Here is a 19,674-nt window from a genome sequence, read left to right on the forward strand (position 1 = left end):
GAGCTTCAGACCATTCTTCCGGAATGATGCTGAAGGTCTTTTCAGTCAGTATTATGATGGGGGTATTTCTCTACAGCCTGGGCAGTAGGTGATGTACTCAGTTGGCGGGTAAAGTTGTGGTTCCACTTCAATGGGTGGACCCTCATCTTCCTCTTCTGTTGGCAGATCATTTTATGAGTCAGAAAAAGAGGTTGGATAGACTTTCTCTCCGAAATCTGAGCATGGCCCATTTATTGTATGTTACAGTGTACAGCACTGTGTATGCTCTAGAAAGTGTAAATGTTAGTAATAGTGAAATTTTCTACATCCTGGATATTGAGAATTTTGGCTCAGGCGTTCTAGCTCTTTTTATGGAAGTGAGATCTCATGGAACTAGACCTCATGGCCTCGTCTCGAAATTCTAAGCTTCCTAGCTTCTTCGGTGGGCACAGGGGGTGGGAGTCAGAGGGGGTAGCAGCGTGGCTTCTTTCTTGCCTCTGGGTTCTCTTTTTTCAGTGTTTTTCCCTGGCTGATGATGGCTTGGATTTGCCATCTCAAGCTCGCTTTCAGGGCACAGTATTTGTAGAATCTCTGGATTGGCTGCGCCATCCTTGCTATGGGGATCTGATGAGTCTTTCGACAGCTGGACTGTTGAGTTTCCTGGTATCTCCGGATTTGCTCACCTAGGGTCCGATCAACATGGATATTCGTACTACTTTGGTATTACGACCTAGCTTTTGAAAAGTCATGGCTGACGTGTAAGAGTTATGCGAAGCAGGTTGTTTCTTCTCTTGTCCAAGCGATGCAAACGTCTTCACCGGTGGCTTCTGCTTTCTTTTGGAAGTTTTTCCTTTCTTGGGTACTTCTCCACATTTGCACACAGAGTTCTTTTTTGACAGAAGTGTATTGCCGAGGGCTTAGTGTTCAATTCCCTTCAGCTTCAAGTGTCATTCTTAGCTTGTTACAAGGGCTAGGTATATTGCTCTTCGCTTACTTCTCAGCTTCGTGTAGTTCAGTTCCTAAATGGAGTACAGTATATTCGTACACCTCTTAGAAAGCCCTGTCCAGATACAGTCTTAAGGTACTTCTTCACAGTTTACCGAAGGCTTCATTTCATCCTTCTCTTTTGAGACTTTAAAGGGCTTTAAAGGGCTTTTGAGACTTTAAAGTGACGTTTGAACACGGGGTTTCTTGTGGCCATGGCTTCAGCTCGGCAGTTTTCTGAGTTACAGGCCTTATTTGGCGGGGATTCCTATTTCTGATTTACAAAATCTGGGGTGTCAGTTCGGACGGTACCACAATTTCTTTCTAAGGAGGTGTCATCCTTTCTTTTATGATACTCTTGGGCCATTTAGAATCTTAGGCTCTTCCCAATGCTTCCCATGGGAAGGGGAAGACCCGCCATTTTGAAGAGGCGGGCTTGTCAGCAGGAGGGAGTGAGCATGCCTCTGCTAGATTGTCATCTAGCAGGTGTGTGTGCTTATGGGGGCGGGGGGTTGGGAGTTCGTAAGGGAGTTCGCAGGTGAGGTGTCTGGGGTAGGGTTGCCAGATGTCCGGGTTTCCTTGGACATGTCCTTTTTTTGAGGACTCCCTTGGGCGTCAAGGTGGCTTTTTAAAATTTACCTATATAGTCCGGTTTTTGTCTTTTTCGGGGGGTGGCAGTGGCAATACTGAAAAAAGAAATCATGCCTACCGGGGTTGGTTTCATGCTCTGGAGCTCCTTCCTCTCTCTTCTACCTGCACCCCCTTCCTGGCGGTCTTCTTCGGCAACTTGGTGGCAGCGATCGAGTCCTGCCTCTTTGTTTCAACTTCCAGTTTCTGCATACGTGGGTCTTGCAGAGACTATGACAGCCTGTCTTGATCACTGTTGCTGCCGCTGCCGAGTCACGGGAGAGAGCTAGATGCAGAAATCATGGGTGAGGGGGGGCAGAGAGAGAGGGGAGGGAAACTAAAGGAAAGATGTCATAATGAGCTGGACTGGAGTGTTGGGAAGGTGGAAAGATGCTGGCGAAAGGGTGCAGGAACAGAGGAAGAGAGGGATGCGATGAAAATGGAGAAAAACAGTGACATAGTGAAGGAACAATCAGGAACTATAAGGATAGGGATACAGAGGGGAAATGCTGAAAGGGGGATAGATAGGAACACAGGGAGCCATACTGAAAGGGGGTAGATGGGTTTACAGAGGGAGGCAATGCTGAAAGAGGCTAGGTTGGCACACACAGGGGGAAATAACTGAAATGGAAAGACAGCTCGGCGGCGGGTTGGTGTGACAGCGTTAAGGCCGCGGCTGTCAGCACATGCAGGCCGCGGCGGCTTGAGGCACCAGCAAGACGCAGCGGCTGTCGGCGGGGGGCAGACGCTAAAGGAGGTAAGGGGTGCTTCTCCGTGGTCCTCTTTGGCGACTTGGCAAAGGAGGCAATCAAGATAGGCTGCCGGCGTCAGGCTCATCCCTCTGCAAGACTCACCTGTGCGGAAACAGGAAGTTGAAACAAAGAGGCGGGACTCGCAGAGGGAAAGCGCCGACGTCGGCAGCCTGTCTTGATCGCCGCCATTAAAAGATGGAGCACTGCAGTAGTTTGTGATATTTGCTTATCACAGACTTGAAACATATTTATCCAAAAGAGCAAAAGCCTGTGGTGCACAACTGGAATCTGCTCAGGCCATGGAAGCAAGGTAGCATCAGTGCTGGGTCTTTGAGCTGAAAAGAAATATGTATGACCCTCTCTGTGCAAGTCTCTAAAATCATTCACTTTTATTTCATAACACAGGTCTTTCCAGTACACACTTCCTGTACTCAGAACGCAGCATAAAAGAATCATGGTATATACTTTCCAATAAAGCCCTGCTTTTGGCTCCTGCCAGTGACATATAAATAGACTGCACACACAGACACAGACACACACACCTTAAGAAATAAGAGGTGGTGGGGCTATATCCCAGCCACTGAAAATAACAAGGAATTGGGGGGGGGGGGGTTAGCAATTAAGAAAGCTGAAGAGCAGGATGCTGAAAGATTGAACGTTCAAGACTGGCCCATTGGGGGGGCACTTTGGTATGGAATGTTTCCTTTTACTTTCTTTATTTGTTACTTTTACCTTGGTCTGATAACTTTCCCATTTGGCTGAATATCACGCCCAATATATCTGCTACTGAAGAAGGATTATATTGCTGATATTAAGGGAGAAGGGCTGCTGTTGGATAAGGGGAGCAGGCAAGGAATGGTGGTGGACAGCCAAGGAAAAAGAAAGAAAGAAAGACAGAAATACAAAAAGCGGCTAAGGAGAGAGAGAGAGAAAAAGAAATAAAGACAGACACACAGACATATATTCTAGCACCCGTTAATATAACTAGTTCATAATAATGTAATGAGGTAGATATCCTTATGTGTCCAATCAGGAGGGAAAACCCTCTAATGACGTGGATAGATATTAATCTTAATTTAAACCAACGTCATCCACTCCAATTCAGTATTCAGGCCCCTAAGTTTCACCGTATCAAGATTAAAAATCCATTTTTGTTCCTTGAAATTTAACAGAAAACTTAATTTTAAGGAACAAAAATGGATTTTTACTTTTGATATGGTGAAGGAAAAGGGGTTAGAGAGGTATAGATAGAGGACTACTACACAGGTCCTGGACCTGTTGGGCCGCTGCGCGAGCGGACTGCTGGGCACAATGGACCTCTGGTCTGACCCAGCAGAGGCACTTCTTATGTTCTTATGATACAGGCACAAATTTGTCCCCGTCCGTTCAGGAACTCCAATAGCCCCATCCAGTTCCCGTGAGTTTTGTCACTGTCCTTGCACCATTACTGTAAGCTCTGCTTTAACCGTACAAGTCTCAAATACTTGATTTTAAAGTGTTGGAGGCTTGTGCAAATGAGGGCAGAGCTTGCAGGAATGGGGCAGGACAGGAAAAGAATTTGCGGGGATGGGGAAAAATTTGTCCCTGTGCCATTCTCTAGTTCCATCTAAAAGAAAGGAAATTAAACAGGTATGATTACATTTCTACCATCCCATTCCAATAATACCCTGATGTATGAATAAGGTTTATATGTTGGGTCTTATCTGATATTCTCAGACATATTGCTGTTTCAAGATGCAATTGGAAATTCTTTTTAATCAGGTAATATTAGGGCAGAGTCTTTGTTCTGCTACATTTTTTTGGTCTCGGATTACATTTTTTTTTCTTTATACATTGTGTAGTCTAATTACAGTATTTGGTATTGGTGTTTTTGGGACGCTAACATTGCTAACTTTAACAGTGTAGGGGCATTGAGCCTCACTTTACTAGGGAGGAATTAGATATTTCTTAAAGGAAGAACAGAGTCCTCCAGCTAGCAGCTTATTGCCTGTGTTTTGGAGGTTGGGATTTTGATTACTGTTTTGACACACATTTAATTACATAAGTGGTGGATTTAGAAATGATCTGCCCATTCTTAAGTACTTAAGCTTATGCCATTACATGCCTATGGCTACTCTTTGCTGTGTAGCCTTAGATTGGCAATGCTTCTGTTCTGTTTTTTGAAGCCCTGTGTTCAATGGTTCATGCTTTGGTCATTGCAAATATAGATTATTGTAATTCCCTTCTCTGATATTTGACACATCCAAATTTGATGTCTGCAACTACTGCAAAATATTGCAATAAAGCTTCTAAAAGGTGCAAAAATAATTGGAACACATAACCCCTTTATTCACAGAAGAACACTGACTTCCTGTTAAATACAGAATCCAGTTCAAATTACTAATTTTGATACTGTACATAAAATCATAGTAATATATTAAATGACGGCAGCTAAAGACCCAAATGGTTCATCCAGTCTTCCCTACCTTGCCCTCTCTTTAAATTACTGATTTAATTTAAATTTTCCTTCTTCTTAGCTGTTTCTGGGCGAGAACCCAAAGCTCTGCCTGGTACTGTGGTTAGGTTCCATTTAGAGAATGACACAGGGACAAATTTTTTCCCATCTCCTCGGGAACTCATTTTCCCGTCCCTGTGAGTCATATCCCTGCAAGCTCTCCTCATCTGCACAAGCCTCAAACACTTTAAAATCATAAATGTTTGAGGCTTGTGTAGTTAAGTCAGAGCTTAAAGGAATGGGACAGGGACAGCAACGAAACTCGTGGGGACAGGGAAATTCAGTTCCTGCAGGGATGGGGACAAATTTATCCCTGTGTCATTCTCTAGTTCCGTCTACTGAAGTCTTTGTCAGAGCTCACTTCAGCCCATCAAAACCATCGCAGCCGTTGAAGCCTTCCCCAGACCATCCTCAACCAAATGGCCATATATGGACACAGACCGTGCATGTCTGCCCAGTACTGGCCTTATTTCTTCAATATATACCGTTATTTTCTGATTCAAGATCCTCTGTGTTCATCCCATGCTTATTTGAACTCTTGTCACCGTTGTCCTCTCCACCACTTCCCTCAGAAGCGCATTCCAGGCATCCAACACCCTTTCCATAAAGAAGAATTCTTCAGCATCTCTCCAGACCGGCACAGTTCACTGATGCGGTAATAGCTCATCATGACCAGCAGGTGGAGATTGAGACAAACTTTTGGCTGTAGTACAAGTGACTGTGCAGTCCCTAATATATTCAGTCTGTTCTCGGTCTCCAGCAGGTGGTGATAAGCTTTTGCAGTCTTCCCTGGTTTAGTGTAGGGCTGTTGGAAGTTGTTTAGTGGCCTTCTTAAGAACATGAGAACATAAGAATAGCCTTACTGGATCAGACCAATGGTCCATCAAGCCCAGTAGCCCGTTCTCATGGTGGCTAATCCAGGTCACTAGTACCTGGCCAAAACCCAAGGAGTAGCAATATTCCATGCTACTGATACAGGGCAAGCAGTGGCTTCCCCTATGTCTTTCTCAATAACAGACTTGTCCAAACTTGTCCAAACCTTTCTTAAAATCAGCTACGCTATCTGCTCTTACCACATCCTCTGGCAACGTGTTCCAGAGCTTAACTATTCAGACGTATCTCTCTCTTGGTTTCTTTCAGTTTCACCTAGTATTCCTTTCTGTACTCCTCTTCTTGGGGGTTTTTATATTTCAGGAACGCCAACCTTGTTGCCTTTATTTTCTCATAAACACTGAATTCCAAATTTTCTCTTCAGATATGTCATACTATACACACTCGTCAACTCAGAACTTTCTCTCCATACCATCCTTTCAGTATATTCACCTGTAGTCTATTTGGGATTCAGTCTTCAGCCCTATACACTTTGGAACTGTCTACAGAATATCTGCTGTTTTTAGAGTTAGTGTGGGGTATATTGCCACAAAAATTCTATAGCTTTTCTGTATGAGGATTCCTGCATGATCTGGGGATCTCTGAGCAGCATAACTTAGGTCAGTGTTGCCTGTTGTGAGTTTATTGCACAGTCACAATGGCTTTTTGTGCACATTTCTAAGTACAAAGTAGGGAATCCAGTGAGAGTTTGCTTGTTGCTATATGGCTATTCCCTTGATAGCTGAAGGTGTTGCTGCACTTACCTTGGCAACAGATTCAGAAAAAGGGCTTCTCTATGAGGTTAACTGATGAATTATTCAGGGAGGGGGAGTTGGGGAAACGAAACTAAAGCTTAGGAAAAACCTTGGCATTTCAGGCTAGTGCAATGAGTTCATATTGGAATGTTCTTATTCACCAAACTCAATCTTATCATCTATTCTGAAAAATTCTTAAAACTTATTTGATTGAAAAATATTTGACTTAATTGTATTTTTCTATTTTTTAAGAAACATCTGATACTTACGATTCCCATTTATTGTATGTTTAGTCTTTTCTCACTTTGAGCTGCCTTTCAGAAATATTTTGATCCAATTGCAATTTATATTTTTCTGAGAAACATTTGATATTTGTATTGTAATTCGCTATATGTTCAGCTTTTCTTATTGTAAACCGTCTTGAACTGATGGTTTGGTGGTATACAAGAATAAATTATTATTATTAATAAATACTGCTCCCCAACTATTTTTTCATTCTCCCCTTTGCTGGGCTAAACTGGAAATGCACTCCCAATGCCAGTACTAGGGTTGCCAGATTCCAATAGAAAAATCTGGATCTCCTAGCCCTGCCCCCTGCTTCCTGCTCTTATCGGCATGCGGATTACGTGGACTTCCTGCCCAACACAATTTGAGGAGGCTTTTTAAAACCCAGACAAAGTTCCAGGTTTTGAAAATCTGTCCAGATCCTCGGACATGTCCTCAAAAGGAGGACATGTCCGTGGAAATCCGGACGTCTGGTAACCCTAGCCGGTACTCACAAAGGAATGGCAGTGTCGGACACTGTTAGCTCGCTAAATGCCGAGATAAGCTAAATGCTGTGATAAAATGCGTGCAGGCTAAACCGTTGGAAGCCAGTTTAGCAACGGTGTTAAAGACTTGAGAATCTGGCATCTCTCCCAATGCTGGTGGCAGGTTGCTTGGTGGCGGGAGAGAGTGGGCATCTCTCCAGCTGCCGGGGGTGTATGTTGGTTGGCAGCGGGAGAGAGTGGAGATCTCTCCCGCTGTTGTGGTTGTGGTTTTGTTTTTTTTCTCTTTGCATTTATTCTGCATGTGTCCATCGCTATTACCAGAAACAAAAGACTCGGTGGAGAGTAGATGTTCAAGATGTAGTTTTTATTAAAAATTCAACTTGGTAATAGACCTCGTGGATTAAGAAGTCCTAATTAACCAATTTGAAGAAAACTCTGCGCTGATGAGAAGTTCTCATGAGCGGAAGAGGGAAAAAAACCCCTGTCCTTTGAGTATTTGCATTCATACAGCAACTTTCTGATCTGGGGCTGGCTCTCATCCATATCTGTCTCCATTCCTTTAGAGTTTCTCTCAGTTCTGTTGTGTGGCTTCAAAGTAGAAATACATTTTCTAGTTCTTTCTGCTTCTGGGCATGTTCTAACTTGTCTGACTGCTGATTGCAGCATGCCAAACACTACCAGGAAAGTATTTCTTACCAGGGTTTCTGATCAGCTAAAAAGCTACATTAATATACTTTTTTCAAAGCCAGTCTGCAGTTCAAAAAATTTGATTGGCTTTATTTGAAGCAGAAATGAAACAGAAGTGATATGATTATAACAACTGTGTTATCCCAGGACAAGCAGGCAGCATATTCTCACATGTGGGTGACGTCAAACACGGAGCCCCGATGCGGACTGCTTCACAAGCAGACTTGCTTGAAGAACTTTTAGAAAGTTTACGACTGCCGTACTGTGCAAGTGCAAGTGCCTTCCCGCCCAATGTAGGGATCATATCTCCTCAGTTCTAAGTTTTTCACGGAGCCGAGAAGCCCTTGTTTCGATGTTCTGCATGAGAGTTAGTTCTAACTCGTGCCTTCACTTCACCATGGCTTGTGTAATTCTTTTCTTACAGGGTTGCTGTGTTGCGCGTGAGTAAAAAAAAATTAAAAACTTTTTAATTTTTCGGTCATGTCAAGGCAGGGCCTGGTCCGTGCGACTGTGTTTCACATAAGTGGTGTGTACAGTGTTTAGGACCTGACCATTGAGAATATTACCTTACGGGGGGAGACTGTTCTATTAGGAGACTTCAACATGCCTGATGTAGACTGGAACACACTATCAGCGACAGCTTGTGATAGCAGAAGGATATTAACATCCATGAAGGGAGTATGGCTCAAACAAATGGTACTAGAGCCCACTAGGGCCCAGGCCATCCTGGACCTGGTACTTACGAATGGGGAAAGCGTCTCGGACGTCTCAGTGGGAGAGACGCTAGCCACCAGTGACCATAACATGGTATGGTTTAACCTTAAGAAAGGCTTCCCTAGATCACAAACAAAAACAAGGGTACTCAATTTCAGGGGCACGGACTTCGCACGCATGGGAGATTTCGTCTACCAGACGCTGCAGGTTCAAGAAGTAACTGATAATGTGGAAGCTATGTGGACAACCTTGAAATCGATCCTTCATGAGGCAACTATCCGCTACATAAAATCGGTAACCAAACAACAAAGAAAAAGGAAACCCCAATGGTTCACAGATGAGGTATCATACCTAGTCAAGGAGAAGAAAAGAGCATTTCTATCATACAAACGCATGGGGGATAAAGAAGCAAACATTGAGTACAGGACAAAGTCTGCAGCGGTCAAAACAGCAGTCAGGGAGGCCAAACTTCGTATGGAAGAAACTCTAGTGAAGAACATCAAGAAAGGGGACAAATCCTTCTTCAGATATGTTAGCGACAGGAAAAAGAACACAAACGGGATAGTACGCCTTAGAACGCCAGACGGGAATTATGTGGAAACTGACTCCGATAAAGCCAAACTACTGAATGATTACTTCTGTTCAGTCTTTACCTGCGAGGCACCAGGGCACGGGCCTCGGCTGGATGCAAAGCAAAGCATGGATGACCCATTTCAGGAGTTTGAGTTCACACCAGCTGATGTTTACAGAGAACTGTCAAGACTCAAGGTGAACAAAGCCATGGGACCGGACAATCTGCACCCAAGAGTGCTCAGAGAGCTATGCGATGTTTTGGCGGAACCGTTAGCCATGCTCTTCAATCTCTCCCTAAGTTCGGGGAGGGTCCCCCTGGACTGGAAAACTGCCAATGTTGTTCCTCTGCACAAAAAGGGTTGCAGAGCGGAGGCTGCGAATTACAGACCAGTAAGTCTCACATCAATAGTGTGTAAACTCATGGAAACTCTACTTAAAGGGAAATTAGACATGATATTGGATGAGGGGAATCTGAGGGATCCCTGTCAACATGGATTCACTAGGGGCAGGTCATGCCAGTCCAATCTCATCAGCTTCTTTGATTGGGTGACAGGAAAGCTAGACTCGGGAGAGTCTCTGGACATAGTATACTTGGATTTCAATAAAGCTTTTGACAGTGTCCCACACCGTAGACTATTAAACAAGATGAAATCGATGGGGTTAGGTGAGAAACTAACTGCATGGGTCAACGATTGGCTAAGTGGAAGACTTCAGAGAGTGGTGGTCAATGGCACCCTCTCTGAGACATCAGAAGTGACTAGCGGAGTGCCGCAGGGCTCAGTCCTGGGACCATCCCTTTTTAATATATTCATAAGGGACTTGACCCGAGGGCTTCAGGGAAAAATAGCGCTGTTTGCCGACGACGCCAAACTGTGTAATATAGTAGGTGAAAGCGATCTCACAGATGGTATGGCGCAGGATCTGATCAAGTTGGAAAACTGGTCCTCAACATAGCAGCTGGGCTTCAACGCAAAGAAGTGTAAGGTGATGCATCTCGGCAGCAGAAATCCATGCAGAACATACACCTTGAATGGACAAACACTAGCTACGACCTCAGAAGAACGGGACTTGGGAGTAATCATCAGTGCAGACATGAAGGCTGCCAAACAGGTAGAGAAGGCCTCATCCAAGGCAAGGCGGATGATGGGATGTATCAATAGAAGCTTCGTCAGCCGTAAACCTGAAGTCATAATGTCACTGTTCAGAGCCATGGTGAGACCTCATCTGGAGTACTGTGTGCAATTCTGGAGGCCACATTACCGTAAAGATGTACTTCGAGTTGAGTCGGTCCAGCGAATGGCCACTAGGATGGTCTCCAGACTCAAGGGTCTCTCATACGAGGAAAGACTGGGCAAGTTGCAGCTCTACTCTCTAGAGGAGCGCAGGGAGAGGGGTGACATGATTGAGACATTTAAGTACGTCATGGGTCGTGTCGAGTTGGAAAACGACATATTCTTTCCTAAGGGACCTTCAGTCACAAGGGGGCACCCGCTCAAACTCAGAGGAGGGAGATTTGGTGGTGACACCAGGAAGTATTTCTTTACAGAAAGGGTGGTGGATCACTGGAACAAACTAACGGTGCAGGTGATCAAGGCCACTAGCGTGCTCGACTTTAAGAATAAATGGGACATCCATGTGGGATCTCTACGTGGGTCGAGAAGCACTCTGACTTAATGAGGTTGGACAGTAGAGTGGGCAGTGTAGCTGAGGTGTTGGATGTGTATGTGGATGTGTGTGTGGGGATTGATTGGTTTGAAAACGATTTTTTTTTTTTTTTAAATTTAAATCGATTCGAATCGATTCACCTGAAGTGAATCAGTGAATCGATTCGAATCGTGAATTGGGCAGCACTAGGAGGGAGAGATGCTGGATGAAAGGGTAGTTAAGAAAAGGACAGAAGGTGGATCTGGGGATGGTGGGGTCCATTGCCAAAGCTGCGGATATGGACATGAAAAAAAGGAAAGATGCCAGATCTCCGAGGGAGGGAAGGGACATGGAGAAAGAAGAAAATGACAAATGGGCAGGACACCCTGGCAAGCGAGTTATCAGAAGACAACCAGAGCCTGGGACCAACAAAAGGTAGAAAAAATAATTTTATTTTCTGTTTTGTGATTACAATACAGTGGTACCTTGGATTACGAGCATAATCCGTTCCAGGAGCATGCTCGTAATCCAAAATGCTCGTTTATCAAAGCGAGTTTCCCCATAGAAAATAATGGAAACTCGCTTTGATACGTTCCCACCCCCCCACCCCCTCCCCCGATAACCGGCATTGCTCTCCCCGCTCGCAAAGGCCCCCTCACTCCAACCGGCACCCCCCCCCCCCGCGCGAATTGGCCCCCCGGCGCGAACAACTTAAACTTACCCCCCCCCCCCCCGTATAGCGCAGGCACAGATCATGTGCCTAGAAGATCTACCGGCTTCTGCCTGCCTGCCTTGAGCATGCATCTACGCATGCTCAAGGACTTCTAATTCTCCCTCTCGCCGAGGGGGGGGGATGCTGGTTGGAGCGAGGGGGCCTTTGCGAGCGGGGGGGGAACGATGCTGGTTATCGGGGGGGGGGTGCTCGCAAATCAAGTCAACACTCGGTTTGCGAGTCAAAAGTTTGCTGAGTGTTTTGCTCGTCTTGCAAAACACTCGCAAACCGGGTTACTCGCAAACCGAGGTTTGACTGTATTTATTTTGTTTACACTGCAGAGCCGGTTTGGGGTTGGAGATGTTGTAACCCTATATGTCTGCTAAGACTAAGCCTTAGTCACTTAGGGGTCCTTTTATTAAGGTGCACATTTAGCGTGTGCAAAATCAGTTAGCGTACCTTAATAAAAGGACCCCTAAGTATCTTAATTAAAAACTTGACCCGCGACTTAGCCTTTTTTTCAGATTTTGGCCCCTTATGTGATTGAGTTTGACACCCCTGCTGTAGAGTGAGGCAGGCAGGCGATGTAAATTTGGTTATTAATATAGACTTATATTTCGGATAGTATTACTGCTTTACAATATATTTGAACGTTTTTATATACGTATTGAAAGGGTTCAGAGTTAATGTCCTGGGTAAGTAGGTGAGAAGGGAAGGAAGAGGGATTTGGTCAGAGATGTTTTGGGGGTTGCATAGAAGAAAAACTGTGCACTGGTATGCTAATCTTTGTTTGTTTTGAATTTAAAAAAAAGAAATATACGTGGAAATAAAAAAGTAAATAAGAAAACAGATAAATGGGGGCGGGGTGTGGGCAGGGCATGGGCGGTGCAGGCCCAGGGGGGCCCAGTGTATTTGCGGGCCCTCGAAGAATTAATCCTGCCCTGGTGGAAAGCCTTAGTTCCTGTAGGTGTTGCCACCTGATTAAGACTCAGAAGATTAGAGACTTTTGCAAATATTTTGGATAAGAGTATTCCTCAGTCGGAGCCGGTTGTGGTATGGGTTGAGCAGGTAAGTTAGTACTGGAAATGAGAACGTCCTCTTGATCTGCCCAATTATGAAGAGAAATAGTACCCTGCGCTAGGAAAGAACAGGTAGGAGAGCAGGGACCCCAATTTAAATCCTGAGGAAATTCCAATGGAGAGGGCAAAGGAATTTCCTCTGGAAGGTTCTGATCCAGACATTCGGGGCACTGCTGGACCTCTTGCAGGGTAATAATTCAAAGAGGTTGATAGCAAAACACAACCTCATACATAGAATAAATTGCTGAATTTTTTATGTATGTGCAAAAGTCAGAGTTAACAGGGCACTGGTGAACCAGTGTTCCAGGCTTAAAACATTTGTGCCGGGCTATTTCTCAAGCCCTGCTGTGCACCATCACAGGCATACATAAGTGCAGTGAAATCATAAAGTGTAACCCATATACAGTGAGTGTTACAAACAAAGTTGGAATGCTATCAACTAATCTGAATTACTGCTCAAAACCGGCGAGTTTCCCAGTACTTATCTCCAGTTAGTTCTGTGGATGTTTGCAGCGTTCTTCAAAACTCGCTGGCGGCGCCTGTTAATACTCTTATGGTATTCCAATGAGCAGCACCTGATTTCGGCGCAAAGGCTAAGCTCCTGAAGAAGGGTATATCACCTGAAACTGGGCACAGTTGAGCTGGACAACTAGGCTGCATTTAGTGCCATGGTTGGAATTGAAAAGGGCCATTTTGAAGAACGCTGCAAACATCCACAGAACTAACCAGAGATAAGTACTGAGAAACTTGCCAGTTTTGAGCAGTAATTCAGATTAGTTGATAGCATTCCAACTTTGTGAATACATATACATCTGTAACACTCAACTGTATATGGGTTGCACTTTATGATTTCACTGCACTTATGTACACCTGTGATGGTGCACAGTGGGGCTTGAGCAATAGCCCGGTACAAACGTTTTAAGCCTGGAACGCTGGTTCACCAGTGCCCCGTTAGCTTTGACTTTTGCACTGAGGATACATACATTAAAAATTTAGTAATTTATTGTAAGTAGTTGTGTTTTACTATCAAGTTCTTTGAATTATTACCCTGGGATTTTGGATATTTGTACTTTTGATTTTGCAATTTGTGTGAAGGACCACTTACAGAGGCATAGAGAGAGCAGGAGTAGAAGGCTATATTAAAACTGCACTATCTTGCAAAAACCTCTGAAGAAGTAAGTAAAAATTAGAAACTGTGTGAATGGAGACTAAATTAGTGGTAGGAGGCTCTAACTGAATATTTGAGAGAGAGGGCCGTTTAGGAGGGACTGGGTCCTTTCCAGGAGGTAGTGGAGAGGCTGCTTGCTTAGATTTAGACCAGGGTTCTCAAAGTCCCTCCTTGAGGGCTGCAATGCAGTCGGGTTTTCAGGATTTCCCCAATGAATATACATGAGATCTATGTGCATGCACTGCTTTCAATGCCTATTCATTGGGGAAATCCTGAAAACCCGACTGGATTGCGGCTCTCAAGGAGGAACTTTGAGATCCCTGCACTAGGGCAACATCTTTAACAATTTCAGGATATAACTTGTATTTACCAGTATTTTAGATCAGGACAAAAATATATGAGTATAAAATGATAAATTTACCATATATTATGTAAATTTTATTTTGAAGCTGAAATCAGAGTGGGCACATTTTTACCCACTCCGGCTTCAACTTCACCCAAAATTACTTCAAATCCAGGAGTTTGACCTTCACCCTTGGTTTTTGGTTTTTGCCCAGTTAGTTCCTAGTAGCAGTCTTCATTATGGTCACTCTTAACTCTCCTTATGCAGCTTCATTCTACTACAAATGGAGGACACAGACTTCTCCACAGAACTTCCTTGGGAATCAACAGTCTATGGTTGATCATCCTGCTTTTTCATGGAGAATGTGAGATTTACCTGTAGCAGGGGTTGTACGTGGATAGTAGCATAAGTTAGCTACACAAACCCTACTGAACATGACATGGATCTGGAGCACACTGGAGTGGAAATGGATGGGCACTCCATTAATTGCTGACTGACCCAGGCTTAGAACAGCCTTTTAGCAGACCTTTCTGAGCTCTAAGAGCACCAGCGTGTATTTGACTTATCCTGCTGTTAATGAAGAATCTTTGTTACAGATAGGTAACCTCCACTTTAAATTAAATTAGCTTGGGGTTAAATCTCTTGTTCAACAGAGCTTATAAAGAATTTGAAGACTAGCTTGACCTGAAGGGGTCAAGAGGAAAAAGAAATAAATATCTGCTTTCCAAATATAAAATCATCAAATTAAGTGTGCCGTATTTTTCTCCTCCTCTTATCTGCATTTAATTTTCTCTTGTGCTTAGTCTTCCCCAGATGAAGATGATTGTTGGGTGTTTTGAGATGTTAACTGGATGCTTTGCTAGAATCCTGTTGCTGGTGTAGCAAATAACTTCAGGAAACATTCATGCTCTTATCTGAACATTCTCTTCCAGAAATTCAAGCCACAGGATTCAACTACCAGAATGAAGATGAGAAAGTAACCCTGTCATTCCCCAGAGCTCTTCATCCAGGTAATTCAGAGCAGTGTCTATGTTTGCAGGTTGGATAAAGCATGGATTTCTTCTGAGACTTTTTGGCAAAACAATCTGCATTATTTTACAGCAGCAGTCCCCCAACCTTTTTTCCAGTGCAATAGGTGAGACATTCTAGACAGATGGATAGTGTCCCCATGGCTGCATGCCATCTGTATAAGGAATCCACTCCGGATTTTTTCTCTGGGCTCTCTAGCTCCACCTACAGTTTTTTCCTTCTGCACGCGTGCCAACAGGAGTATGTTATTTGGTGTTTTTAGTCCTTTGGGGGGGGGGGAGTCTTGTGCTTGAAGTGTTTCTTCAGCTTTGCCTGCATTGAGAACACACAGACTTTTGTGGGTACCTGTTAGCTAGCCTGCTTAGTTTTCTTTATAGCTCAGGGCCGTCCCTGAACTTGTCTCACCTACTGTTAAGCAGGGGTGAAACGCAGGCTGATAGGGGCCCTTAGGAGGCTTGGTGGTGTCTCACAGGATGCTGGCTGTCTTTTCTCACCTCCATGTGTTCCAGTTCACATCTGTCGGTCAGCAGGGGTGGAGGTACAGTCGGGCATAGGGGCTGACTGGCAGCCCGAAGATCAGCGTTGCAGAGGCATTCCCAGCATGAGGCAGTGATTCTCTGATCCAGCTACATTAAGAGAGCTGAGGCAGGCTCCAGCACAGCTCCACAAATAGGTCACAGCTGCCTCAAAACTTATTGGGATGGAGTCCTTGGGCTCTCCTGATGTGAATTATTTTCAGGATTGTGCAAATTTAGCACCTGAAGAGCGTTCTTGCACCACATGCCATGTGGTGCGCCCAGGAGAGGCGGCACACATCCAGCTTAGTCTCTTCCCTGTTGAAGCAGGTGACCAAATGCTCTGCTAAACCAGTGGGATGGCCTTCTTTATTTTGAGGACTTGGAACGGCTACTAATTCAGTACGCCTGGCTGCAGATCCTCCTCAGCCTAAGAAATGCAAAGTTTAAGTCATCAAACATAGAAACATAGAATATAACAGCAGAAAAGGGCTATAGCCCATCAAGTCTGCCCACTCTAATGACCCACCCCCCTGACTTTACTCCCTTAGGATGTCTCTATGCCCCAGGAGCCAGAGGTTTTCTCTAAATTTATGAAACATTTGTGGAATGAGTTTCAAAGCCGGCATCCTTCCCTTGTACAGTCCCACTCCACCTCAGATTTGTTTCTTAGTGGTATACCTTCTATGGACACGTCTTCCTCTCAGTCACCCACGTTTTCTGCACTGCCTGATCCTGACCTGGGGGATCCTGCAGATGATGACCAACTTTCTGATGCCTTATTTAAAGGCGCAGTGCTTCCTGGGTTGGTATATCAAGAACTGTATGCTGAATCTGCGGATCTCTCTGGAGATTTAGAACCTGGGGATGATCCCATGGTTCTGTGTTTATTTAATAATAATAATAACTTTATTCTTCTATACCGCCACAATCTTGCGACTTCTAGGCGGTTTACAGTCAAGAGAGCTGGACATTCAGCGAGTTACAATATGCAGATAGTCGGAGGAAATACAGAGTACAGAAACTTTAAGAAAGCGAAAAATAAAATATACAGTTTGCTAAGAAATTTCCGAGAGGACCTGTTTGAGAGGTCAAGAATTACAAAAAATACAGCGAATATTTCAAAAAAATACAGCGAATATTACAATATATAGTTTGTTAAGAATTTTCAGAGGGGACATTTTAGACGAAAAGTCCAGAAATTACCAAATACAGTTTGATTAGGATTTCAGAGGGAGCATATTTAAGTTTGTGGCTTTGCCGAATCTTATCGCAGAGTCTTTGTAGGAGTTGAATTTAGTCACTCAGCTGGTTCCGTCCACTTCTTTCTGGCTTTATGGTGTGTGCTCACAGTCTTCCACCTTTCCCTGGCACCATGATATTAGCATTCTGCTTTCAGAGCAATTTGATTCTCCGGAAGGTGCTCTTAAGATAGCAAGAGCCATGTCTTGTTTGTATCTTTTGGCACAGGAGTGCCAACAGCTTCTGGGTCAACCTATGGTGGATTCTTTAGTTGCGCAGGTGACTAAGTGTACCCCTCTACCCAGTGAAGGAGGTGTGGTGCTTAAAGGTATGCAGGACTGCTGTGTAGCTGTGGTCCTCCGGAGACCTTTTTTGATGTAGCTGCTTTGGCGGTGTCCTTTGTCACATGCGCCTGTCTCTCTTGATTTATGCACGCTGGAGAGTGAGGCTATGGATCTTCCTCATCTTCTTTTGGCTGGGTCAGATTATGTTGCTGACAGATTGTTTGACTTTATTCAGATTTTGGCATAGATGTCGGTGTACCCCATTTCCGCCTGCAGGATGCTCTGGAAGAGACAATGGGCTGGTGATTCCACTTCCAAGGCTACTGTGGACAGACTTCCTTTTAAGGGGCAGTTATTGTTTGGCAAAGGCCTGGACAACCTCATGAATTCTTTAGTGGACTATCACCTAAGAACTTGCCTGACAGCAGACCCAGGAATTTAAGAGGTTCTTGTTGTTCTAATTTTCGTGGCTCCAGGTGATCCCGACCATATGCGAGTGCTATGTCACAGAGATTTTCCCAGGGCCCAGATATGCCGGCTAAAGGCAGTCCCAGTCTTCCATCTCCCATACTGCACCCTCTGCCAAAAAGGCACAGTGACGCCAGGCTGAGGGATGCTCCTCTTAAGATAGGGAGCAGACTCTCAACATTCCTGTCCACCTGGGTTCGCATTTTGTCCGACCGGTGGGTCTTGGACATTATTCGGTCAGGCTACAAGCTAGAATTTGCCCAACCTCTGATGGTTTGTGGACTCTTCCATGAGGCGGCTGAACAAGGTGCTCAAGGTTCAAGCCACTGTTCAATGTATAGAGCTGGTGCCACCCGAACTCTCAGTCTCAGGCAGATACTCTATATACTTTATTGTGCCAAAGAAAGGCTCTGAAGATTGGAGGCCTATTCTGTATCTTCAGCACGTGACTGCGGCTCTCAAGGTTCCATGCTTTCGTATGGAGAATGTGCGATCGGTGATTGCAACGGTGGCCCCCAGGCGAGTTCTTTGCTTTTCTGGATATCACGGAAACCTACTTGCACATTCTGATTTAGCCAGCCCACCACAAATTCTTGCGTTTTCATGTCTTGGAACAGCATTACCAGTTCTCAGCTCTGTCCTTTGTGCTGGCAATGGCTCCCCATACCTTTAACTAGATGATGGTGGTTGTAGCAGCATACCTGCGAAAAATGGGTCCACAGGTTCACCCTTACTTGGATGACTGGCTGATCAGGTCTCTCTCATTGGCCGAGGGTCGGTGCACGGTGGATCAGGTGATCCAGGTACTGGAAGACCTGGACTGGATCATGAACTACATAAAGAGCTATCTGATACCCATGCAGTCGCTGGAATTTCTAGGAGTTCTTTTTGACACAGCAGTGGGCCTTGTCTATCTTCCAGAGGTACGCAGACTGAAACTGTGCGCCCAGATTTCTTACCTTCTGGACCTGCCAGCTTCTTCAGTGTGGGCCTATCTTCAGGTCCTGGGGTTCATGGTGGCCACTATAGATGTAGAGCCATAGGTGAAGGTGCACATGTGTCCTCTCTAGCATGCCATGCTCTTGCTGGGCTCCGTGCAGGGATGCTTTACAGTCCTGTCTTCCCTGGACTCTGGAGGCTCTAGCCAGTATGAATTAGTGACTTCTTCTGCAGTCGTTCTGCAGGGGCATTCCACTGCAGATTGCCTCCTGGATCATGGTGATGACAGATACCGCAATAAATCTACAAAACTAAATGGTTAATTAAATAGTTAAATATAAAACAACAAAACCATTAGAGGAACAGCCTAAATTGTAGAAAACATTTTTCTTGACTTTTTTAAACCAGATAATACTGACAGGAACAAGCCTCAGAAAATGGAGTAACTTATCTCATACTGGAATTTCTTCCAAGAGAAGAGAAAGTTTTTTATTTTCTACTCCTGATGGCATCACAGGCTTGTACCCGTCCTTCCTACCATATTTTAAACTACCAATTCAATTACTTAATTGCTTTATTAACAATTCATAAATAAATTAATTGCTTTCTTATTAATATCTTCTTATTGATCTAACCTAACTTGAACAATTCATCAAATTTTAATTCCATTAAATTTATTAAAATTCTCATAACTAACTACTAATACTCTATGTTAAAAAAGAACTACAATTCAGCTGAACACTCAGGACCGGTAGCAGGTGATACTTAAACTTTTTAAAGCATAAACGCATTTTAAAAAGTTTAAGTATCACCTGTTGCCGGTTCTGAGTGTTCAGCTGAATTGTAGTTTCTGGGGAGAACACTGTTGCTGTTAGGTTTCAAGGTCCAAGCACATCAAAGAATGATGCTTATCTGGGCAGTTGTAAAATAAAAAGAATGGATAAGATAACATGAGAAGTGAAATTGTCATGAGTCAGAGGGATACATACTCTGTAGGTCCTAAAAGCAGGCTTGTGGTTAAGATATAAACTATGAAAGCAGTGGCG

At 44.3% G+C, this 19,674-nt stretch overlaps 1 protein-coding gene across 2 annotated transcripts in view; it reads left to right on the forward strand.

Moving 5' to 3' along the window:
* The window catches only part of NPEPPS (aminopeptidase puromycin sensitive), a 186,920-nt gene that overhangs the window by 24,450 nt on the left and 142,796 nt on the right, over positions 1-19,674 (forward strand). For both annotated transcript variants that reach the window (XM_033918253.1, XM_033918254.1), the window contains exon 3: positions 15,084-15,161. In XM_033918253.1, coding sequence (XP_033774144.1) covers positions 15,084-15,161 — 78 coding nt within the window. The remainder of the gene's footprint in view (positions 1-15,083; positions 15,162-19,674) is intronic.

Source organism: Geotrypetes seraphini, chromosome 13 (assembly GCF_902459505.1).
Source record: "Geotrypetes seraphini chromosome 13, aGeoSer1.1, whole genome shotgun sequence".
Classification (NCBI taxonomy): Eukaryota; Metazoa; Chordata; class Amphibia; order Gymnophiona; family Dermophiidae; genus Geotrypetes; species Geotrypetes seraphini.